Raw genomic sequence first — 22,637 nt, 5'->3', positions numbered from 1 at the left:
TGATAGATGAGATGATGATGATAATAATAATAATAATAATAATAATAATAATAACAATAACAACTATAATAATAACAGGATACACATTTATAAAAATTAATACTTATGGTCTTTATCATATTAGCCATAATTGCCAACACTATCATTAATTTATTGCTTAATTACTATCATTATGACTACTATTACTGTGATTATATGTATCTTGATAATCACATTCATGGTTATAATAATAGCTGTCATGTAATAATCGCCATATAATAAGTTATGTGTACTGGTCTGAGAAAGAACAGTTTCTACAGCACATACATGTATATTTAAAATTTTTCACAAATTTCGCAGCCACTTCAAGGTTTGTGTGTTTCTTGAAACAGAGAAACCTACCCCATCAGGCCTTCCATCTGCATCCTTTAGTTCAACATAAGGCTTCTTCTTAACTCGATTTAGATCTTCATGAAGTCCATCCAAGAGGAAAGCAAGAAGCTCTTGTGAGTCTTGCTGTTGATAGCCAGAAAACTGAGGGGCAAACCGTCCCACCTGCATTTTGAATTGTCTTGGAGCTACTGAGCTATACTGCTCTTTCCACATCTGGTGAAGAAGTCCTGCATATGCATTAGCAATCTCTCCTCTCATTCCCAAAGGGTTATCACGGTTTAATTCCTCTTTATAATTACCAGCTAAGAAGTACTCTGTCAGTGGGACACAGTTGCTTAAGCACTGAAGAGCAGAGTTCATGAAACATGTATTGCCAAGGTTTCCAAGTCCTGTGAGGCCTGGCAAGGAACTTCTCGACTTCAGCCCATCATATCCCCAAGAGCCTCTTGAGCTATAACTACTGTACCTGAGATAACACAGGAATTAAACATTTTTTGGCTGATCATTTCTAATTACAATATAATTCTATACTTTGCTCATCAGAAGACAATCAGAAACACAAACAAGCAAAACAAGGAGTATATAAACTAAAAATTACTTTTAATTATTAGCACGTTATTCTTGCGCCCTATATTGAAGTTATCTCAAATAGTGGAACAGTAACATTCAAATTGATACATAACCTTCTTAGTTAACAAGTCTCTGATAATTTCTAGCAATGAATGTTGGTCAGCCATCAGGTTGAAACTCAGGCATGCTGTGCATGCAAGAGTTATTTTTGGATGGGTGGGTTGAGGTTGGACACTGTGTAACCGACGTTTTCATTTTTGTAAAAAAAAAAAAAAAAAAAAAAATCTCACTGTGGTCTACTTTGCAGCTCTTGTTTGGTTGTCTCACAACACACTCACTCCCCAGCTGGAGAGAGAGTGCAACATCTGATAACATAAAATAATAGTTGCTGTCATTCCCCAGTCAGAGACTTAATCAATATTATTTGATTTCAGTTGGTTGCATCAAAAATATCACTCTTTGTAATTTTAACCCTTTACATCCTAACATCAGTATGCATATTCCCTATACTGTTTTCTACACATGTCCTATGGTGCCGACTAGCAGATTTTATCTACCAATCAAGAGGTTCTTTAGTTGATGATGGTTTCCTTAATTGTTGTGACCTTAATGTTTGATTAAGGGGTGACATTTCAAGGGGAAATTTAGTTCTAATCACTCCTAGGGGTCAAAGGTCAATACAGGAAGCAGATCAGAACTCTTGTTTATCGCCAAAACATCCTAAACAAAGATATGGTGAACTACATTCTTCAAAATAAGTGAAGATACACTGAACGAAAAGAAAAAAGAATCATATTTCAAAGGCTTTTACATGGGCATGACAACAGGGGCCCTTTGTTTGCCTGTCTGGACTTTTCCCCTCGTGTGTGTAGTGGGTTATAGAATGCAGGTTGTTTACAAGGCATTGACATGCGATATGGCAATGAGGTAGCTTAAAGGAAATTTGATAGGTCGAAAATGTCTGAGCAAGTGAGAATTGTGTGGAAAATGAACTTACAGAAAGTATTTTGCTTCATGCAAATTTTTTTGGTAAAGAAGGATAATGATGTATAAGGATGTTTTCTAGAAAATGATATTCAATGAGGAAAGCCTAATCAGTAACAACAACTAACCATGTAATTGTAGTAGAAAAATACTGCTTCAATAAAAGATGTGTTACAGGATGCAGACAGTAAATATACATTGACAACTTGTAGATATTTTCAACCTTTGCCAAAAGAGCAAACACAAGGCAAATACAGGATTATTGATAAAATATCTTTTATGCAAATGCTTTGAGCAATTTTTATCAGAGTCAGCAAAACTAGCACTTCCAAAACAAACACTGCAGAGGTAATTTCATGTCGGGTCCTTCTCAAATGGCATCTGTGTTATATTATAAGAGCTGTAGAAAAAACATGTTTAACTTCAAAATGGTGAAAAAAAATTGCCTGCTGAACATTCTAATCCTGAAAGATCTCAAACTATAGTGATAGGGGTTGAACCATTGCAGTGAGTACATGAGCCAACAGTTCCTTGTTAATGTCATTCTTAATGTGTGTCAATGTTGGGTTGATTCCACTGCAACATTCACCAGAAGAGTTGTGAGATTAAAAGTCAAATTCTGAAGTCTGGTGCAGCAAAGATGTAAAATGTTCAGAAAACTATTCTCTATTCAACCAGAAAATTGTGTTTTCATTGTAAGTCCAGTGTAGATGGATCATTTATCTCCCATTTAAGGAGATCAAAGAAAGATGTATTCTAAAGACAAATGCCATGCACTTAATGCAAGAGCCACTCCAGGTTGCAGCAGATTGATCTTTTATAGCTAAAACTTGCTCAAAGGGTACCTGCAGTAAAGTTGTAAATGCATTAAAACTAAATTATCCACTTTAGCTGTAAACATAATTCTGCTAAGGCATGCTTTGATTCGCAAGACTTGAAAAGTGTCAAAAGTAAACCAAGATTCCTTTAGATTTCTTTATTTTGCCCTGTGGAGCATCCAGAAAACTCATGCCATCCTCTAGAGCCATCAGAAAAAAACCAAAACCATTTGTAACTTAGTCACCTGCATTTATCTGCACTTTTGTGAGTTTGCATGTTTTGCATTAAATTCTTATTGGCTTATCATGATGTTAACATTTGTTCTAATTCCCATTGTAATTGTCTTGGTTTGGTATTTAAAACCTCAACTGAAATCCACTATATTTAAAAAGGGGATATTAAAAATTACATCAACTACTGACCTGGAGGGATTGGATGATTCAGTACCATGTTCACTATTTAATGTCACCTGTACAAGAAAAACTGCATTTAGGGAAAGAATCATACTTAACAGCAGGTATGTGCACTGATCATTTAATTAACAATAAATATTACATCAGACTGATGTCATAAATAAATGTCTGTTCAAGTAATACTGGAAAAAAAAGGAAAAAAAAAAGAACCATTCTTTTTTGAAAAATTTCTTTTCAACTTACCCCTGATGATGAGGAAGAACTGAAAACAATTGTTGAGAAGAAAACAGTCAGTTGTAGCAGAAATTTTTTTCACAAGATATACACTTGTAATTACATTCTAATATTGCATTTTAAGTAAAGATTACTAATTAAGATTAATTTTTCAATGCTGAATGCTACTCTTCCAGATAACCTTGGTATCAGTATACAAGTCTATGTTAGTCATATAAGAAGAATATAGGTAACTCACACAAATAAGAGATGTGTACAAGTATACATCACAATATAACATGGCTAGCAAATTCAGGTAGGTATAATCCTATTGTGTATTCTAATGATGTCAGGAGACAAATGCCTCAAGATTGAACATTTTCTTGGTGATTGACAGCAAACTTCCTGACCAGTTTAGCTGCAAGCTTTGAGAATGTCAAGATACTTTTTCTGTTACATCCTGATCGAGACAGACCTTTAGGAGCTCTAAATGAAATGTAAATCTATGGAAAGATACCTGATTTGGTCTTTTAAGGCTTGAAAGAAATGGAAAGAACTTTTAAGAGAGCCAAACTATGATTCCCAAACATGATGGAAAATGAAAACTGAATTTGCTGACAGAAGTGGCCAATTTTGGAGCATTCTCTTGCCTGGTATATTGCCTGGTATATTGCCTGGTATATTGCCTGGTATATTGCCTGGTATATTGCCTGGTATTTTGTCTCAACTTCACAACAAATAACACAGTAATGTAAACCAAATGAGTTTATTTAACGAAGCCTGCTGAGAACCAACCAGATGTATATATTGCTAGGAGCATACATACATGCATACATTCGTAGCTGATATGCCATATACAGTCCTGATCTACAATTAATTCCTTACACATTCAAAAATAGGTATACATCACTAACAGGAGGAACCGCTTACAAGGACACTACTACAGTTATACAGAGGCCAGAAAAAACCTGCCAGAAAAAATCCCTTTGGGAAAAAATACGACAGGAAATCTGGGTAGGAACCATGGCCCAAACTCAGAACAGTTAGTAGTCCATCCTATGAAGCTTCAAAGTTAAACAAATTAAGTTTTCAAACTAAAATAAATTTGGCATCAGCCAAAGGTGCAAGGTTGGTTCCGATGCCTAGATGGATGTCATGTGCTATACTCCCCATTATATACCACTGCATCATTACCCATGATGCTTGGGCCTAAGGCCCAGGCCTTGTTGTATCTCTCACCAACTAAATATTTATTTCTGCCTTATTTTCAGACTCAATTGTCAGAAGTACCAACCAGCACCAACAGCACTAAGTAGAGTACAAATGACACTCAAATGGATTAAAAATGTCCTGCAATATAGTACAGTTACAGTATTTGGCCATTTGGTTATCTTGTATTGTAAAAAAACCTGTTGGACAAGGTGGCTACGCTTGCCTTCCCAGTGCCATATTTAACAATTCTACCATTTTTCTCGGTTCACAGTCTTTAGCTCCTCAAGTACTGACAGGAATTCATGTGATTTTCGCCATGTGATTGAGTCATAATGAAATGTAGTTTTGCAAATTCTTTCTTCTATGCTAAGAGTTCAACCATGTCTTTGACAGTTTGTTCCCTGGTGGATTCAAAGGTTTGTTACAGGTGATAAATTATTTATCACTTTTCTTTGATAAACAAACACCTTTGTATGTGCAGTACTTTCAAATGTGTACAATTTAAGAACAACTATCATGAATCAAATTCATCTTTAAATCGTTTTGAAACTCTAGGTGACAAGTTGATGTCTCCTAAGCCAATCCAATGTGAGCATTACGCAAGACAAATCTGCTTCTCTTTTTGCTTTGCTTTTCCTGCTTATAAGAAGTATATAAAAAAAATAACCCAGTTGGATAATGAATAACTTATTGGATGTTTAGGTGTGTAGTATCACTGAGTACTTTTCCTGGTTGTTTGTATATTGACTTGCCTTGCGGGCTTGTTAAAAAAAAAAAGGGCACAACTTGTAAAAATGCTCAGCCATACTACACAAAATCATCTAATAAGATATATAAATTGTTGATCAATATGTCCTTGAAGTATTGTGCAATAGAAGATTTTGTTTTAATTGTGACAACTTTCAGAATTTCAAATGCAACTCTTCCCAATTTTCTGGCTGTGAAGTTGAGTAAACAACGATTTAAGCATTACGAATCTTTCACAAGGGTCACATATACACAAAGAAATCTGAGTATTTTCTGTCCTATACACCATATCTGTTATCTATTTCAATAGAGCTTTTGCCTCAAAATATCTCTGTCCTTTATTTGCCTTACCTTTAAGTATGCAGTTATTTGGTAAACCTGACAAATGTGCAAAATGACTTTAAAATGTGATTGTCAAGTATGCACTGTGAACTTTGTCTAGAAATTTTCATTTCAAAGTATATTATAACAAAAAACTATCATTTTTTTTAGTTTGGGAATAAGTTTTTGAACTGATGTAATTTCATTAGAGCTTGTGTTGGTTAAAAAATGATTTGTTTTAGATTTATTACATGCTGTCTTGCTTAACACTTTTCAGGATTGAAAGAAAACAACATCCAGAATACTGGGTTGACACTATTATAAAACAATTGGCTCATACGTCAGCTGTGCTTTCATGGGGATATGGAGCACTTGGAAAGTTTTAAGAGCAGCTAGAGTTGCTGAACAACTTTTACCCTGTGTGCCTCATATCCCCATGGACGCACACTGACATATGAACCAATTATTAATCGATGAATGCTAAAAAGTAGTATCTGACATGTAGCATCCATTTCCGTTGAGAAATGTGGTTCTAATTTTGTTTCAGGCTTGCACTTTACATCAGTCAGAAGTCCTTTAAAAGTCACTCACAACTGATCTAAACTCAAGAGACTGAGCACAACTTATAAGAGTAAAACACTCATTTATACATGTGAACTGAAAACAAACATCAACTTTGACAGTAGATAGTTTCAATATTATGCAAATTAAGTTCCCTGTGCATTTCTGTCACAGCAACACAGTTGGACAAATACATCGTTTTCAGAATCACTTTGTTTTCGACAAGAGCTAATATATACAAAAGTTGCCGATCAGATTTTGTGTAGATGGTCCAGTTAATAATGAAGAGGAACCTTAGACTAGGTTATACCTTACACTTGGTTACATTTCATGCTTGATATTCTGAAAATGTTTGTGCTCTGGTTTTCAAAAAACCATCGACACCCAGGTCCATCAGCATGTATTGCCAAATATAATAAACATGAAAAGATCATTGCATCAGAGGACAACTTTCGTTCTACATGTCCTTGCTCATTCAGTTACACTACTCCAAATGGACAAGAAAACAGCCAAGGCACACAAGAAAATACATTTGACTAGATTTCACAGTGTATAGTTTTGGTTTGCAATTTAACAGTTTGGCCATTAAGATATTTGAACTGGCTTAGATGAACAGGAACTGACAGAAATGTTACACTTTTCTACATGATAAATAAAATGACATACAAGTAACAATTGTAAATGCAATTCTTTTGTAAAAGTTTGACTGTACTGTACATAATGTACATTCTTTGTCTTTATGTCTGTGTACTTGAATGAGCCTTCATTACCTTTTAGATGGATGCTGCCAAGTACCATCCTCCTTCTTTTGTTCTATAATTAGAACCTTAAAAGGAAAAAAATATATATATATTTAAAAAATACCTGATATGTGAGTTTTGTTTAAACAAAACAAAAATCATATGTATTAAAAAAATACCTGATATGCGAGTTTTGTTTAGGTATGATTTTTCTTGAGATATGCAAAAGCACACATGAAAGTACTGTACAATGTCTTATGATGTCCTATGTTAAGAGGAATTGAATTCTCCATAAAGAACAATGGACAAACCATAGCCTTGGTTCTTTAAGTGCCCATCAAGTAATGCAATCATTACTTTGACACTCACTGGTTCATAGTTAATGCTTTTATTTTTAGTATACAACTACTTAAGGGACTTGATTGGCTACCTGAGTTTCTTAAATCAAATAACAAAAATGCTTGCTTTCTTACCCTTATCTTCATTGAATTACATCTTTTCTGTAATGAATTACCTCTCTTCTGCATTGTGTTACTTGAGAACTGCACTTCTCTTGGCCAATCAGAACCAATACTTTTTTCAAGTGTATCACTCAATAAATCCCTAAAAGTTAATTATTTCACTCAAAAATTATCATACCTGTCCCTGATAAAGGCCAGCATCTTGTACAGTGTATTCCAAATTACTGAGAAGCTCATATGTACTGCTCATGTACTTGTTCCACACTCTTGTTTCAGCATCTTCTGGTATGTTAAATATTGTTTTCATTTCTGACACAAGATGACCTGTTCAGGAATGAATTAACTTCTTTTTTTAAGATACAGCAAACCTTACAAATTGTTGTGATTTCCTGGGCTAGATATGCATATTATTGACCAATGATAAGGTCAAGATGGCTTGATTATTGACCAAGTACTTTTTTAGCTTTATTTTTGTTAGACTGAAATGTTGTCCAAATAGGAGATGCAAGTATTTTTTCAGTGTATGTATTTTCCACTCACTATGGAAATACTTGTTTTGATAACAATAAGAATTACAATTATTATAATAATAGTAATTTTAGTTTTAGTATCTTAATATAATTACAAGTATAATTATGAAAATTAAATTAGACTGAGCTACAGATGAGTTCTGAAAAATACTTTCCAGACAAAAGAAGCTTGGTCAATATCGGAAAGATATCACAAATCATTAAAGATGAAATACAAATAACTCTAGAGAATTTCCAAGTGAATCACATCACCAAACAAGTGATAGTTTTAATGGTTTTGACCACCTAAAGACTGTAAAGTCTGCCACTCTGGGTGGAAAAAAAACTGTCAGTGAAGTCTTCCTCTTGTAACAAAATAGTAACTCAAAAAGGGTGAAAAATGTAAACCAAAAACCACAACTTCTTCTCCTTTTAGGATCAGAGTAGGCAAAGCAAATCTACAGCAGGCAAGGTAGGCTTATCTTGCCCACTTGTTTGCCAATTAGAGCCCAGGATTTTCCTCATCTTTCCCAGTCATCGAGCAGTCAAATAATATAAAGCAGTAATAAGAATTCAATAAAATCTCCACAAATTCACACAGTCAACCAAGTTCCTTCAATAAATTTCATACAAATCATTGATACTTTAAAAATACTTTTAAAAGCATTATGTTTTTTTGTTTGACAAAAATTAATTAAAGTAACCTTTGGATGAGCTAGTTATTCAGCTCAAGTAAGAGAAGTATATACTTAGATGACTATAATGTCAACTTACCAACTGTATCTGCCTTGCTGAACTGCCTTGTGACAAATGTTTGGGGATCTGAGTATTTGGAAAGTTTCAAAGCAGTGAGATATACTTCAACCTTACAGCTTTTGACAAACATTCCATGTTCCACAACTTTCCTGGACAGAGTTTGCTGGTCTGAAGTAATTCCATACCATGATACAAGTTTACACCACGAGTCTTTTGGTAGCAGGGTGTAATCAAGCTCATCGATAAGATGTTCTTTCAGAGTGCAACCATCAGCTACAAAGATGATTAATATACAGTATGGTAAAATTGTCACCAGTAAAAAAATATGTACAGCAGTCTCAGAAAAGGAGACAGTTTCTGTTAGTTAAGTAATATCAATGATTTCCCAGAGCAGCCTGAATTACTCTTGAGAGATGACAAATAAAAGCTTTTGTTACAACTTGAACACAAGTGAAGTACTGGTAAAATTAAGGGTACTTCTATTTAAAAAGGAGGGGACCAAGTGGTTCTATGCATATGATTACAGAGGTCCAAAAAATAATTTTTGTGTCATTTTCAACCCAATTTTGATACAACCAAGGCAATGATTAAGCTCTTAAATTTCCATTTCTGAAAAGTAGTTAACTTAATTTGATCACATGCTCTCCATCATCAAGTAGTGAATTAAAGTTTTCCATTTGCCAAAATATTTCTGTTTTTCTAAGCACTACCTCTGAGCTATTCACAAAAAATTTGCAAGTTCACATTGCTTTTCTACAGGAAGAGAGCCAGTAACCAGCAGAATTCATCGCGTACATACAGTATGTCGAGCAAAATCACTGCCTATTTCCTCTGAAATTAACAACATCATTATATACAGAAAAGATCAAACTTCTGTTAGCTGCCACTTTTGCATTATTTTTTAATTTTATTTTAAAACATATTGGCATTTGGTCTTCTAGGCACAGAGATGGAAAAGAATTAATAAGCTGCAGACAAACAAGCAACAGTATCTCTCCAAGGTGATAAGTGTTATTCATCTCACCAGGACATCATTACCAATTATTTTACGACTAAATTTGTGATGTGACTGGTATACAATAATTGGTGACCCAAGTTGCAATTATTGCCCTGTGACATAATACAGGAAACTCAAAACACAGGTCCAAACATTGGCATCAATGTTGACACATCATGTTTGCTGAGTCCTCTTTATGTGTAGAATAACACTCCTGTTTCTACCATGCCCTAAATCAATGATAAGACCCCCCTTCCCCATTAATTTAAATGCTGCCTGTATGCAGGTTAAAGTTCATGGAATCATTATACAACATTGTTTTGTCCCTGATTGTCTGAACAACAAAGTGAAACATTTCCTTAAGATGAAGTTTCAAGAGAAGTCTGTGGTAATATTATTTTGTCTTCATGTTTACTTTAGACTGATTCAGCTTTAGTATGGGCACCACTCAATACACGGCAGTTAGTGTCTTTTATGTAGCCATCTATGTATAAAAAAACACCCAGTTGAGTTGCTGAGCTCAAAAACTTTTGATAACATGGTTTTTCAGGGAAAAATCTGTGGACAAACATATGCACTTGTGCACATTACACAAAATCTTGAAGGCCTGGCACAAACAAAAATTGAGCAGAAGTTTGGCATTTTTTTGGCTTTTTGCAATTCACTGTTCATAGGATTTTAAATGAGATAAAAAGAACAAAACGTTGACACCTCATGTACAACTTGTTCATTTCATCATATTTCTCTTTTAAATTTGAACTAAAATTTGAATTTAAGATTCACAGAAATTCTGGTAATATCATAAAATATATCTTAGTGGCTCCCATTACTCTTACATCATGTTTATCAGTGATAAGGATAAAGTAATGAATAAACCAATGAAACCAGATGATATGTTACAAACTTCATTTTTCCTCCAAATATTAAGCTCTACAGGTTTGGTTTGGTTTTGTTTTGTCATTAAAGAATAATATGATGGTAAGAAATATGTCTCAGACAATTAGTGTCACAATTAATTGACACATTATGTTTGAAGAGTCCTACTAATGTGTGGAATAACACTCCTGTTTCTACCACTTTCTAAATCATTGACAGGACCTCACTCCCCAATTCAACGTTGCCTGTATGTAACAAAGTGATAGGCTAACTTAGCAAGGGTAAAAGAGATAAAATTGAAGTCATAGGGGTTGAAAAGGTCAATGTGTCAACAATTTTGTTGCTGATTGAAGGTTACAGTTTGCTTTAAATGTGATACATTTAAACAGTAAGGTATACAGGTTCCTATTTATCAAACATTTTATTAAACTCTAGAAACAGCAGCCACTAAAAGCAAGATACTAAAAGTCAAGGAAAAGCAGAGTTTAGAGTGCTTTTATACCAATTTATTTGTGACTGAAAAAATCCACCTATAAGACTAGAACAATAATTTAAAAATAAGTTTAATTTATGTCTCTAAATTTTTTGATTTATAAATAATTTATAAAAATAGTTTATAAATTATAGGGTATGAATTGAGTCCCTATATAAGAGGTGTTTTGTTCTCTTCCTTCCTACAAAAATAATGTACAACCAAACTCAGTAAGGTATACAGGTTTGTACAATGTACAACCAAACAGTAAGGTATACAGGTTCCTATTTATCAAACATTTTATTAAACTCTAGAAACAGCAGCCACTAAAAGCAAGATACTAAAAGTCAAGGAAAAGCAGAGTTTAGAGTGCTTTTATACCAATTTATTTGTGACTGAAAAAATCCACCTATAAGACTAGAACAATAATTTAAAAATAAGTTTAATTTATGTCTCTAAATTTTTTGATTTATAAATAATTTATAAAAATAGTTTATAAATTATAGGGTATGAATTGAGTCCCTATATAAGAGGTGTTTTGTTCTCTTCCTTCCTACAAAAATAATGTACAACCAAACTCTATTCTCCTTTTTTGAAATACCAAGAAAACAAAAAGACATCATCAACACACATAAGACAAAGGTCAAACCCCTTAAAATATTGTTTCTTACCTTCAAAAAGACTTGAATTATCTATGGGACCAGGATTATTCAATTCTTGTCCAACTTCAAATCTATCCCATGAATCATACCCAGCAAACTTCTTCCACTGCTTAAACCAGTGACTATCAACAAGAAACCTACAAAAAAAATCAAGACAATTAAGCCTTGTGTGACCTGAAAAGGAGAAGCCTATTAAAAAGTGGTATTTGAAGGACTACTGGAAGGATCATCTCTCTGTTTTGAGCTGATTTTTGGCCAGTCAGTTTCAAACCAAGTTCTTTGCTACTGCATCAACTCCCATCATCAAAATGGTGCTCATTTTAAGCAAGTAATAATACTTGATAAGAATTTCAGATGGGCAATATACAATAATTCATTTTATAATACATATATATATAAATATTATGAGAGGAATTAATTAAACCCCTGAAGAGTGAAGCGATTCACGAAACAGGCTTGTCGGGATATGTAGTTGCGTCGTTTTTTCCTCTCATAATATTTATTCTGCTCTGCTTCAACGTATTGAGCACTGTTCCACGCGAAAATCGACTTGCAGACTTCCTATATATATATATATATGTATATAAATATATATATATATATATATATTATATATATATTATATATATATATTATATATTAAACCCCTGAAGAGTGAAGCGATTCACGAAACAGGCTTGTCGGGAAATGTAGTTACGTCCTTTTTTCCTCTCATAATATTTATTCTGCTCTGCTTCAACGTATTGAGCACTGTTCCACGCGAAAATCGACTCGCAAACTTCCTATATATATATATATATATATATATATATATATATATATATATATATATATATATAACTAACTGCAGACAGTACTGTTTCGGCCTTCTGGGCCTCATCAGTGCAGTGCTGATGCTAGGATGGAGGTATGACCATAAATATATATATATATATTGTATACAATGCATTATGCACACTTCAATGATGGGGTTCTGCCAGAGAAACAACACTTAGACAGTAAGTTCTTATTCTTCTCTGTCCAATTCCTTTTTTTCAGTTTGCTTGAAAAAGTTGCTTGTGCTTAATATAGTTAATTTCAGGGAAGTCTGTTTTAGCCAGTGTACAAGCTGGAAATCCTCTTCTTCTTCCAGAGTTGATTGTTGATCATTGTACATTGTTGGCTGTAGTTCACATTTTTGATCTACAAAGTGCAGCCACCTTCTGCTAGCATGTGTGAAGCACGTTTGCCACTTGTGCATGATCGGAACTTACATAAATTTTACAGAAGAGGAGTGATCATTTGAAAGCTATAGAGAGTCATTTAGGTCAATGGACTGTAAACTGCTCTTGTTTACATTAATATTGTCTGCTTTTTTTCTGATCCTTTTACATTCTAAGACAAGAGAACAAACCGAAATACTGCATTTTCGCATAAAAAGTAAACATCTAACCTGGATGCACTTTTTAAAACCATGTAGAAGCACAGTTGTAAATGAATGTTGCTTGGTGTTATGTTTATAAATACGAGAGGCATTACTCACTGCACTGCTATGGATATCCATAATTCGTTCACTGTGTGTTCTAAAGATCGTTCGCAGCTGAAGATACAGTTTTAAAACCCCAAAAAATGCAGACTAGTCACAGGTGTTAACTTCTACTCTCTTTTCACTATTGCACTACGCATTCTGTCAAAGGTAACTTGCGAATCAAGTCTTCAAATTAGTGGGCTTATCTGTTCTTGAAAACTAGGAGTTGAAATTGAACAATTTTTTCTATTCTAGTCAAAGTAGTATTTACACCACTTTCACTTCCGTTTAGAGCTGCCGCAGAAACCATACGTTAATAAAAAACCATTTCCACTGAAACTTACCAGATATCACCTTTAACTAAAGGCTTATTCATAGCCTCTGCTATTTCCTTTTTCTGATTCTCTAAGTCTGGTAAAGACTCGATTGGATCTCTGTTATCACCAACGCCGGCCATGTTGAAAGTGAAGTTATGCAAAGTCATGCCCAGTTCCAAAAAAATTCCTCAGTATTTGAATGAGTAGCGGGGGAGGGGATTGGGAATAGCGAACAGAGAAGTTTGACACGATGGGACGCTCCTCTAAAGATAAACGAGATATTTACTATAGACTAGCAAAGGAAGATGGCTGGAGGGCTAGAAGTGCATTTAAATTGTTACAACTCAACGATGATTTTGATCTGTTTAATGGTGTTAGTCGTGTCGTGGATTTGTGTGCGGCCCCGGGGAGCTGGAGTCAAGTACTAAGCAGAAAATTGATCGACGAACGTTCAGAAAACAAAGGCAAAGTAAAAATTGTGGCCGTTGATCTACAAGCCATGGCTCCTCTTCCCGGAGTTATTCAGATACAGGGTGATATCACTAAAGTAAGACATGTCTAAGTTTTTGTCGTTGTTACTTTCACATTCAATATCTGAAACAATTACGCAAAATGACGTCATCAGAATTTTTTTCCCAAATATCCACTTCATGTCCAGTCTATACACTATGCAATTTAAAGTGCAAACAAGGTTTGAATTTTCCAATGTGCTTGTAGCATTGTTTCTCAGTAATATGGCTGTCAAGCAGCGCTACCATAGATCGTTTAAAACAAAGGAGACAACCATAGCAAGATTAAGTTCCATTAACAATAATGTTTGGCATTCAGCTCAGGTCTAGAGGAAAATGAATGTCTTGATTGAGGAAGAAAGCAAAAAGATTGAGAATCAGGAGATTTGCCCTCAGAAAAAAATCCTATAGAGTGAAAATTCTCACAAACAGTTGAATTTGGAATCAGAATTTGTTCTGTGGATTGTATTGTTTTTTGGTTACCCTTGGTTGTTGTGTATTTGACCTTGTTCTTAGCTTTTTAGATATATAGAAAGGATGCAAGGCTTTTCTAGCCTGTAGATTATACTGGCATGGTAAAGTTCTGCTTGAAGATAACTTTCTCAAACACAACCAAAGATAGCAAAAATTTAGATCCTATTTACATACAGTTCAGGTGATTGCTGGTCACATGCAGTGAGTTTTACTCGGGCACCCTTTAAGTAACTGGAATTTGCAGTTCAATAAACTAACACAAGATCAGCAAATAGCAAGAAGAAATAACATGGATTTCTGCATTTGTATATCCAAATTTACCTCACCTCAAGCACACTTCAAAGCAAGTCAAATAATCTGAAAGATTGAACTATGTTTATAACATCAGGATAACAACATAAGCTTGAAATCAAGTGTGGTTTTTCTTACAATGTGGTCACCTCAAGTGTGGATTGTGTGTTTTTATCAGAACACAAATAAAAAGTTCTTGTTGAATGAGACAAAAAGTCCACGGGTGAAGTAACAAATCCAATCTTACCAATGTGGCAACCAAAGTGTTGACCAACACCTCAGCTGACACACTACCCATGTGTTGACCAATCTGTTGACCATCATATCAGCTAACACCCTACTGACACACTACCCATGCATTGACCAATGTGTTGACAGATATAAGTCAAGATAATTTTTTTTTGTCACAGAACAGGGTACAAAACATAAATACCATTCTTCCTGATGACTCTCCCTACAGTGTGACCAATTTTCTGCTGCCTCTTTTGGTTAATATAGGGGGAAAAGTATTGTTACAGTCAAGGCTTTAGGAAAATTTCTTAACTTTTTAACTGGCAGAGTATAACTTGGTATTATTTTGGCTTTACAACATGATTGTTTTCTGCAACTACAAATGATCTGTCTCTATATGAGTTATTAAAGTTGTTTCACCACTGACCACTCACAGTTAAGCCTATTTTCCTTTCCTGGCTCAATGCCCATGATGTAGTAACCCTTCTAATGTGTTGACCAATACATTGGTGGACACTCTACCGACACACTACTGATGTGTCAGCCAAGGTGTTGACCAACATACTATTGATGCTGAGTGGGAAGGAATAAAACGCAGGAAACACTGAGGTATCACCTGGTATCGAAGCTCAAATTTTGGGAAAAAAAGTTTCTCAGAGAAATTGAAGTGAACTCATGAGAAAGACTGATTCAAAGTTTTGATGTAACATTCAGTAAAGCCAGCGAATGATCATTTGACTCTTTATATTCAACAAAACAGAACTTGAAATTATGATATACGTTTTCCTCAATACTTTTGGGAAGTACATTTTCATTCAAGGTGTTCTTTTGACTGCAAACAAGCAATCAACAATCACGAAGCTTAGTAACTAGGCAATAGAGGAAGTTAAGTCGACACAAGGATTGCCTAATGATCTCACAGGAAAAAAGTGTGGCTTATACACAGGTGATTAAGGTGTATATATATTGTATATGTTCTTTAACAGCTGACCACTGGCTCTCTCAAATTTGTTTGCCTGTGGTTTTGGCTGGTTTTGCAGCTCTCCCAGTTGTGCCTCTAAGGCTTGGTTCCATTCTTCTCTCTCTCTGATGTCTTGCCTGTAGTTGACAATGCACATTTCTCTCTCTCTTACAAACTCAGTTATTTCTTCTGCACTTTTTGAGCTTGCTCTAAGAGCTGGCTACTTTGTTTGAGGGCTTCAAATATACCCCTCAGATCCTGGTAGGCCTTGTTAAGTTGTTGGTTCTGCTGTAATTGCTCATTATAAGTGTCTTGTACTCAGACACTGGGGTTGAGTTGGACAAGTTTGTGTGGTTCAAGAACTTTTCAGGCTAGAAGTGGTCTTTTAGCTGCAGGGGGAGATCACGGAGCAGTTTCCTCTACAATAATGAATCACTTATTACAAAGAAATAGCTCCTTTAGGAGCTGCTAAACACCACAAAATAAGACTAATGAAGTCTACCTCTGTGTTCAATAGACTTTCTTAGTTTATAGCAGACACCTTTGAGACCATCATTTGGTTTTCACAAAACTTTGAGCCTTTTGTGACATAGCCTACTAAAAATACATGTGAACCCACTTTAAGATTTTGCATAACTGAAATTAAAAGATTTCTTAAGGGCCTACAACCAATTTTTTTCTCTGGGTACCACAGAAGATATGGATCATGTTTACTGTAGGTACTTGTGACTAATCTAGTGGTTGATATATCGGTCTAGAGTCAGTTGATACTTGACTGATATCTCGGTTAACAGTCAATCAACTGTTGTTCTACAGTCTGTCGACAGTCAGTCAACAGTCAGTTGACAGTTGGCCGATAGTCAGTTGCTAGTCCGTCAATAATTAAGTCAATAGTCGATCAATATAGTGACCAACTACAGGTTGAGAGTCGGTCATATCTCTGTGGTGCATCGGTCAACTTTCGGTGATATATTGGTCAACTGTCGGTGATATATCAGTCAGCAGTTGGTGGTATATCGGTCTGCTGTCAGTGGTATATCGGTCAGCTGTTGGTTGAATATCAGTGTTGAGTATTGATCAGGTGTGTTAATTTAGCAGTCCAATGGCTTTCTTTTTTAAGTGATGACATCATCAATTAATGCTTTCATGCGATGAGGGAAAATGTTTCAGTGTGAGTCTAGACTGTGAGTCTTTTGCTGAAGAATCTGTGGGGAAGAATGCAAAACAAGTTAGTGAGCGAGTGTTACTCTAGTATCTGACTGTGAATGGAGTGACGACTATTGACCAGGGCCAATCAATTAGTGACCAATACTCAGTGAATTGTCAGCGAGGTATTGGTGAAATATTGGCAAAGTATCGGTGACCTAAAAGCCATATCAGCCGGCATACATATTGACCAATATATTGACCAACTGTCAACCAACTGTCTTAATTGGAAATATATCGATATTTCGGTCGATGTATCAGTGGAGAGTACCTACACTAAATATGATCCACAAATACCAGTGATAGAGGAAAATTTTGTGTTGGGATAATTTTTTAGATTTTTTTTCTTATTTGTAGGTTAGGTAAGGGTTTTAAATACTCTATGTAATACCAGTCTAAACTGAAAGGAAAGAGTTGACTGTATCTAACTCATTCAGCCTGCTCACTCTAGTGTTATAAATAGTGGATGATATTATTGTGGTAATGCACCACAAATGTGTTCATTTTTTCAGTGAAATATGGAAATTTCTCTATGAACTTACATGCAATATTCTTTACATCTTTTTATTGATTTAGATATCAACTGCCCATGAGATAATTAGCTACTTTGAAGGAGAGGAAGCTGATTTGGTGATATGTGATGGGGCTCCAGATGTTACTGGTCTCCATGACATTGATGAATACATCCAAGGACAGCTCTTACTTGCTGCACTCAATATTACCAGTCATCTCCTAAAGCATGGGGGAGTTTTTGTGGCCAAGATTTTCAGAGGAAAAGATGTTGACATTCTGTACAGTCAATTGAAGGTGTTCTTCTCTACTGTGACTATATGTAAGCCACGGAGCAGTCGAAATTCAAGCATTGAATCTTTTGTTGTGTGTCAGAATTATTCTCCTCCCATTGGTTATGTGCCAATAATGTGCAATCCTCTCCTTGTTGACCCAAACCAGTTCAAAAGGTTGGTGCTTGTCAGTTTTTTTGTATATCTTAGCTACCTTTCCAAAAGTCCCAATCACATGTCTACTTTAAAATGGTCTTTGACAAACAAGTTTTCTGGACAATCAAACCCAAATTCTTGTGTTGAAATTATTAAAACTGAAACACAGTTTTAATGGAGTAAGGTGATTTTATTACATGTAAGTGATGAAAACGAGTTGGTGCTTTTAAACCAGACCTCTCCTTCAAACCCCTTTATAGCCCACAAAACTGTGACTGGGTGGCCATGAATGTTGCTGAAAATTGATTGTTGGAAACTGTGCTTTAAAGGCTAGTCACCAGTGGGCAACCAACTTGATGTATTGTCAATTATCAAAACCAGTGCTTGAGATATTAATAAATTTTAGTTCATATTATAAAAATAGTCAAGTGTGATTTCCAAGAAGTTATTTATTTATAATGAAAGTTTTTAACCTCCAGGGAAAATAATCAGGTTGGAGAACAAAGGTGTGATTCATATTAACCTGCTGGCAGGCACTGTCTTTGTCATTTAGCCATATTTATGGCAGTTTCATCTTAAAGCAAGTTTATGACCATGATTTTTCCAGTGCAAAGAAACTTCTTTAGAACTTCTCATTTTCATATTTCACTAGCTACCTACAACAGAAAAAAGGGGAAATCTAACATTCTGGACATCAAAAATTTTACATCTGCTGTCTGGAAAGATTTTTTAAATTTTTAAATAACTATACAAAATGCTACTGAGCATCCTTGACTCATTCAAGTGCAACTGTTTTGAATTTACAGTCTTGAAGGAGTAAACAGGATTGTTGTTCCTTTCATGGCCTGTGGTGACCTTAGTGGTTATGATTCAGACCAAACATATCCACTCACAACTTCTACTGGAGGGAAAGAATATCAAACACTGTCACCCATCCAGGAACCAATAAATCCTCCTTACCAAACTGCATGTCTCCTGAGAAAAACCAACAGTCTAACTTGTTCTGACAGCACTGAACAAGTACAGAACAAAGATGTGTAAGATTTTTAATTCAGTCTACAGTATTTGGTGCTCTTTTATAATTACAGTGTGTACATTATCACTTACTCTTAACTTTAAAAGAAAGTATAAAAAATAAAAACAGAGTTTGTAGAATTCCAGGAAAATTTGTTGCTTAAGCCAGAGGTTGCCCAAGATTGCACATTAAGCCTTTGTAAACATGCAAATATGTTATCATTGCACAAGGGACAAAATATAAGGATTTGTGTGGAAATAAATGGTTGCACTCTTAACTTAAAAATCCAAACTACAACGCGGTTTTTTACCTCGCCAAAGTGGCTCTTTCTATGCATCTTTTCTGCTCAGTATTAGTTCATCTTTACCTTCTGTTGGATTTATCTTTTTAGATAAATTGGAAGGTCTTTTATGGCTCTACTCAACTATAGTTTCCTTAGAATCTTTTGAAAGTTAATGCTCTTTTGAAATTACATTATTGTGATTCAATAACAATATTTGTACAGATTTACTTATTTAAAATAATGTGGAAGTGTATTTATTTGTTGATTTAACCAGCCTATTCATTTACGAAGGAAACTTCTTACCGATGAAGCCTGCAAAAGCCCGCCTAAAGGATCACCCATTCACTAAAACCCTCATGCACTCCCTTGAGTAATGTTGAGGACAATCACTCAACCAAGGACATTATCACCCAACATACCAGGAAGGCAGGAAAGGAGTGTGCATATTTTAAAACCCTCTCATTAATTTTTTTTAGCACCCGAAACCGCTCGTGAAAATGCAAGTGTTGATCTGACGGTGGATCAGTATTTGCGACCAAGTTTTTAATATCACCATCACTGGATTTTACAAAATGAGTTTGATTTTCTTCCGTGTAAAATAATAATAGAGATGAAAGCTTCAAGCTGGTTTTGTTCCGCTGGCTTTATTTCATTTCGAGGGAAATATTCGGAGGGCAAAGATCGACCCAGACGAGGGTTACGGCGTGATAACTGTCCAGCGATTTTGCGCCACATGACGTGAAGAAGCCAATAAAATCGCGCTAAAATTAATAGGTGGGTTATAATACAAGATAATAGAATAAAGGAGGTAAGTTTCTAAAGAAACTGTGGTGCTGCGTCGGTGGGAGAGTATAGCAGGTAATTTAGTGTTAACAACTGAGTTGAAAATGTAAAATGGCCACCGTAAAGGGTAAAAAAGCTGACGTTTCGAGTGTTAGCCCTTCGTCAGAGCGATTGGAGGAATTGTGGGTTATGTTTGGGTTTATATGCAGAAAGTGGAGCTACGCTATTGGTGGGAATAGGGTGACGAGAAAACAGAAAAAAATTAGTTGAATGAAGTGAAGTGATCAGTGATCTTAATGGATCTCTTGGGTCCCGATGTTTTTGTTTGTTATGAATGAAAGAACAAGTTTTGCATCGTGAGCGAGCGCATTTTAAAGTTTTAGATTGGTCATTGGTTTGAAATGAACTTCTGACCAAAAAGTTGCCTATTTTTTTTGCCATGTTTGAATGAAATAAGTGGAGGTTGCAAAAAGATAATGCCAGTCATTACCGGCACTAGAAAGTCTGAAAAAACGCAGACATAGTGATTAAAGCGGCTGACAAAGGCGCAGTTGTTGTTGGCGGGCCGACCTCTACCAAAAAGAAGCTTTGCGGCAACTTTCTGAAACTTCCTTTTATGCTAAAATCGACAAAGATCTCACTTTAATTGACCAAACCATTGTCAAAAATACGAGTAACGATCTTATAGCTAAACAAGAATTGCCGACCACTACTAAAAATCTCACCATCACCACCCCTAGAACTTCGTGTATTTACTTTTTACCTAAAATCCACAGACCTAACAACCCAGGTCGACCCATTGTTTCTGCCTGTAGTTGTCCTGCCGAACTTATTTCCAGACAAAATTATGGCACCTATCGTCAAAACTTTGCCATCTTACATTAAGAACAGCCCACACACACTTTAAATTTTTTAGTGACTTTTGTTTCCTTGGCCAAAACAAACTTAAATTCTCTATGGATATTACATCTCTGTATACTGCCATTCCCAATGACGAAGGTCTCCGGGCCCTCAAACATTTTTGCGATCATCGCACTGTTAAGGAACCTATCTCCGAAACACTACTCCGTTTGGCCGAACTAGTACTCACACTCAATTGCTTCTCATTCGGTGGTAACTACTACAAACAAACAAATAGCGTCGCCATGAATACTCAAATGGGACCCAGCTACGTCAATCTTTTCGGAGGTTATATCGAACATCAACTTTTTAGTCAATACCACGACCCAAAACCTTAACTCTACGGCCGTTACATTGACGATTGCATCGGCGCTATCTCCTCCACCAGAGAGATCACTCAATTTATAACCGCCGTCAATTCCTTTCAACCGGCTCTTAAATTTACCTGGAAAATTTCCGACACTTCTTTGGCTTTTCTAGACATCAAAATTCCAATTGAAGGCCACGGTTTAGGTACTAGCGTTTACTACAAACCTACAGGCTCACATAGTTACCTGTTGTACTCATCTTCACATCCATCACACGTCAAGAACTCCAGACCTTTTTCACAGTTTCTAAGACTTCGTCGTTTTTGTAGTGACGACTCTGATTTTTCCGAAAAATCTGAGGCAATGTGCCAGGTTTTTGATAGACGTGGTTATTGTCGTTCAAGCGGGCCACCACCGTGCCCAACAAAATTGATCGACAATCAGCACTACAAACGGCTGAGAAGGAAAACACTGACGGCATTCCATTTACTCTTACATTTCACCCTCACAACCACGCAGTTAAGTCTACCATTCTTAAAAAATTTAAATTACTCCAAAACGACTCTGAGACTAGCACTATCTTTTCGTAACCCCCACTTATTTCATTCAAACGTGACAAAAACATAGGCAACCTTTTGGTCAAAAGTTCACTTCAAACTAATGACCAATCTGGAACTTTCAAATGCGCTCGCTCACGATGCAAAACTTGTTCTTTCGTTCATAACGTACAGAAAATATCGGGACCCAAGAGATCCATTAAGATCACTGATCACTTCACGTGTACCTCCGCCAATGTTATTTGTCAGCCGCTTTAATGACGATGTCTTTGCGTTTTTTCAGACTTTCTAGTGCCGGTAATGACTGGCATTATCTTTTCGCAACCTCTACTTATTTCATTCAAACGTGGCAAAAAAAAAAATAGACAACTCTTTGGTCAGAAGTTCATTTCAAATCAATGACCAATCTAAAACTTTAAAATGCGCTCGCTCACGATGCAAAACTTGTTCTTTCATTCATAACGTACAAAAACATCGGGACCCAAGAGATCCATTAAGATCACTGATCACTTCACGTGTACCTCCGCCAATGTTATTTACTGCATAGCTTGCAATTATTGCAATAAGTGATACATTGGCGAAACAGGAAGACGACTAGGTGACCGATTCCGAGAACACCATCGCGACGTGGAAAGAAATGACAAGGACGCATCCAAACCAGTCGCTAGACAC

General features: G+C 35.6%; 2 protein-coding genes and 1 pseudogene across 3 annotated transcripts in view; 2 read left to right on the top strand and 1 right to left on the bottom strand.

The window, feature by feature from the left end:
- The window catches only part of LOC113673579 (ubiquitin carboxyl-terminal hydrolase 4), a 40,152-nt gene extending 26,458 nt beyond the window's left edge, over positions 1–13,694 (bottom strand). Inside the window, exons 1-8 of one of the 2 annotated variants that reach the window (XM_027189981.2) lie at positions 13,537–13,694; positions 11,695–11,822; positions 8,697–8,951; positions 7,592–7,737; positions 6,983–7,038; positions 3,402–3,420; positions 3,168–3,214; positions 382–838 (exon numbers count right to left, since the gene is read on the bottom strand). In XM_027189981.2, coding sequence (XP_027045782.2) covers positions 382–838; positions 3,168–3,214; positions 3,402–3,420; positions 6,983–7,038; positions 7,592–7,737; positions 8,697–8,951; positions 11,695–11,822; positions 13,537–13,676 — 1,248 coding nt within the window. In that variant the 5' untranslated portion in view covers positions 13,677–13,694. The remainder of the gene's footprint in view (positions 1–381; positions 839–3,167; positions 3,215–3,401; positions 3,421–6,982; positions 7,039–7,591; positions 7,738–8,696; positions 8,952–11,694; positions 11,823–13,536) is intronic. The other variant, XM_027189980.2, reaches the window with a different exon arrangement.
- Positions 13,695–13,704: 10 nt separating this feature from the next.
- Positions 13,705–19,655, top strand: LOC113673620 (tRNA (cytidine(32)/guanosine(34)-2'-O)-methyltransferase). The gene is made up of 3 exons (XM_027190031.2): positions 13,705–14,056; positions 17,758–18,140; positions 18,926–19,655. The coding sequence occupies exons 1-3, from the start codon at positions 13,760–13,762 to the stop codon at positions 19,158–19,160; spliced, it is 915 nt and encodes a 304-aa protein (XP_027045832.2). The 5' UTR covers positions 13,705–13,759; the 3' UTR covers positions 19,161–19,655.
- Positions 19,656–21,033: 1,378 nt separating this feature from the next.
- Positions 21,034–22,320, top strand: LOC149035399 (uncharacterized; annotated as a pseudogene).
- Positions 22,321–22,637: the final 317 nt, after the last annotated feature.

This window comes from Pocillopora damicornis, chromosome 13 (assembly GCF_964200805.1).
Source record: "Pocillopora damicornis chromosome 13, jaPocDami1.2, whole genome shotgun sequence".
NCBI lineage: Eukaryota > Metazoa > Cnidaria > Anthozoa > Scleractinia > Pocilloporidae > Pocillopora > Pocillopora damicornis.
This window is presented reverse-complemented; position numbering and strand designations above follow the sequence as displayed.

Coding starts and splice junctions, on each gene's coding strand:
- LOC113673620 (XM_027190031.2), top strand. CDS start 13,760: ATGGGACGCTCCTCTAAAGATAAACGAGATATTTACTATAGACTAGCA. Junction 14,057..17,757: donor TACAGGGTGATATCACTAAA/GTAAGACATGTC, acceptor TTATTGATTTAG/ATATCAACTGCCCATGAGAT. Junction 18,141..18,925: donor GACCCAAACCAGTTCAAAAG/GTTGGTGCTTGT, acceptor TTGAATTTACAG/TCTTGAAGGAGTAAACAGGA.